The sequence below is a fragment of the Apaloderma vittatum genome, unplaced genomic scaffold, assembly GCF_000703405.1.
Source record: "Apaloderma vittatum isolate BGI_N311 unplaced genomic scaffold, ASM70340v1 scaffold14963, whole genome shotgun sequence".
Lineage (NCBI taxonomy): Eukaryota > Metazoa > Chordata > Aves > Trogoniformes > Trogonidae > Apaloderma > Apaloderma vittatum.
The window spans coordinates 1-1,775 of record NW_009709904.1 but is presented as its reverse complement, the minus strand read 5'-3'; the positions used below and the strand labels follow the sequence as shown (position 1 = coordinate 1,775).

General features: G+C 59.3%; 1 protein-coding gene across 1 annotated transcript in view; it reads right to left on the bottom strand.

The window, feature by feature from the left end:
* NOL4L (nucleolar protein 4-like) overlaps positions 1-1,714 on the bottom strand; it is a gene marked incomplete at its 5' end in the record, with an annotated part of 3,849 nt that extends 2,135 nt beyond the window's left edge. The window contains 2 exons of the mRNA XM_009867109.1: positions 641-842; positions 1,592-1,714. Of these exons, the coding sequence (XP_009865411.1) occupies positions 641-842; positions 1,592-1,714 (325 nt within the window). The remainder of the gene's footprint in view (positions 1-640; positions 843-1,591) is intronic.
* Between the last annotated feature and the right edge of the window lie 61 nt (positions 1,715-1,775).

The window sequence follows — 1,775 nt, the reverse complement described above, 5'->3', positions numbered from 1 at the left end:
GGGGAGGGCAGGGGCAGGGCAGGAGCCCAGAGGTTGCTGGGGGAAGCAAAGGCAGCCTGGAGATGGCCAAAGGACCAGCGTGGGCTCCAGCCCCACCGGCAGGGCAAAGCCCCGTCCCGCACTTTGCTGCCAGGGAGTCAGCGGGTACCGGGGCACCTCCTCAAGCACCTGCTTGGCTCCACTTTGCTCCCCGGCTCCCAACTCAGCTGAGCCCTCAAGCCTGCCTGATGTTCTCCTCCTGCCCTCCTGCCCTGCAGCCTCAGCGCGGTTCCCTCGGCTGTTCTCAGGCTCCCAGCCCCTCGCCACCCTCCCAACCCGCAGCAGGAGCTGGCCATGCCCTGGGCACTGCTGCGGAGGCCCCGACTTCACCATCCTCATCCCCGAGAGCAGCTGACACAGGCTGGGGAAGGAAGGACTCACACGAGCAATGAGATCAGGGCAGAGATAGGCACCCGCTCCTGTTAATAATTAATAGCTGGGGCGGATTCTCCTTTTTTTTTTTAAGTGACACTCCTTGCCTCTACCAGTGCCACCCTAGACTGTCCTTCCAAGTTCAGTTCAACAATTAACCGCCTGCTGATGAGGCAAGCTGAGCACCCAGGCAGAGGCAGGAGAAGAAGAGGGCTGTGCCGCCGCTTACCGTTACTGTGGTTGCCCGTCTGGAGGGAGGCAGGGGGCTGCAGGCTGCCCCCCAGGGACCCGTAGCCACGGTAGCTATAGTTCAGGCTTCCATTGATGTAGACTGGGTCTTGGGAGTAAGATGAAGCTGGCAGTGAGTAGGAGGAGTGGGTGATGGCTGTGGAGTCTCTGGAGTGCTGCTTGTCTAGAGCGATCGGTTCGTCCTGCATGGAGGAAACACAAACTTACTCCAGCGAGGAGCCCCGTGTCCTCTGCAGATGGTGGGAGGGACACCTCCTGCAGCTGCAGTGTGGCCAACCCGGACCAGTGTCCCCGTCCCCACTGCCCCGAGTCTGGAGACACACCATGGGGCCCTGTTTTGCAGTCCTCTGACTTTCAGAAAGGCTTTTAAAAAAGCTTCGTGAAATGGCTCAGGAAAGTTTCTCCTGCTCCCCGCCCTGCTCCATCAAGAGGGACAGAAATCTACTCGAGAGAGTCCAAGGAAGGGCTTCAAGGATGATGAAGGGACTGGAACCGCCTTGTAAGGAGAGGCTGAGGGACCTGGGGCTTTTTAGTCTGGAGAGGAGAAGACTGAAAGGGGATCTAATTAATGTGTATAAATAATGAGGGCTGGGCTTCAAGAAGGAAGGCACAACCGCTTTTCCATTGGCCCTGTGATAGGACAAGGGGCAATGGATTCAAGCCAGAGCACAGGAAGTTCCTCCTCAACACGAAGAACTTCTTTTACTGTGCGGGTGCCGGAGCCCTGGCACAGGCTGCCCAGAGAGGTTGTGGGTCTCCTCTGGAGACTTTCAAGACCCGCCCGGACGTGTTCCTGTGTGACCTGCCCTAGACTTTGTGATCCTGCTCTGCCAGGGGCGTTGGACTCGATGATCTCCAGAGGTCCCCTGCAAACCCAAACATTCTGTGACTCTGTGATTCCTCCGCCCACCTCCGGCCACAAGCGCTGTACCTGGGAGGTCTGGTAGATCTCCAGCCGCATCCTCTTGGCTGCTTTCCGCGTTTCGCTCTCGCAGGCGGCGGCCAGGATGTTCTCCGCCATGGCCGAGGTCAGGTGTGGCGGCGTGGGCCTGGTCTGAGGAGACACAAGCAGAGAAGATGCTCAGGCACCTGTGGCCCTGGGCGCGGTGGCAAGC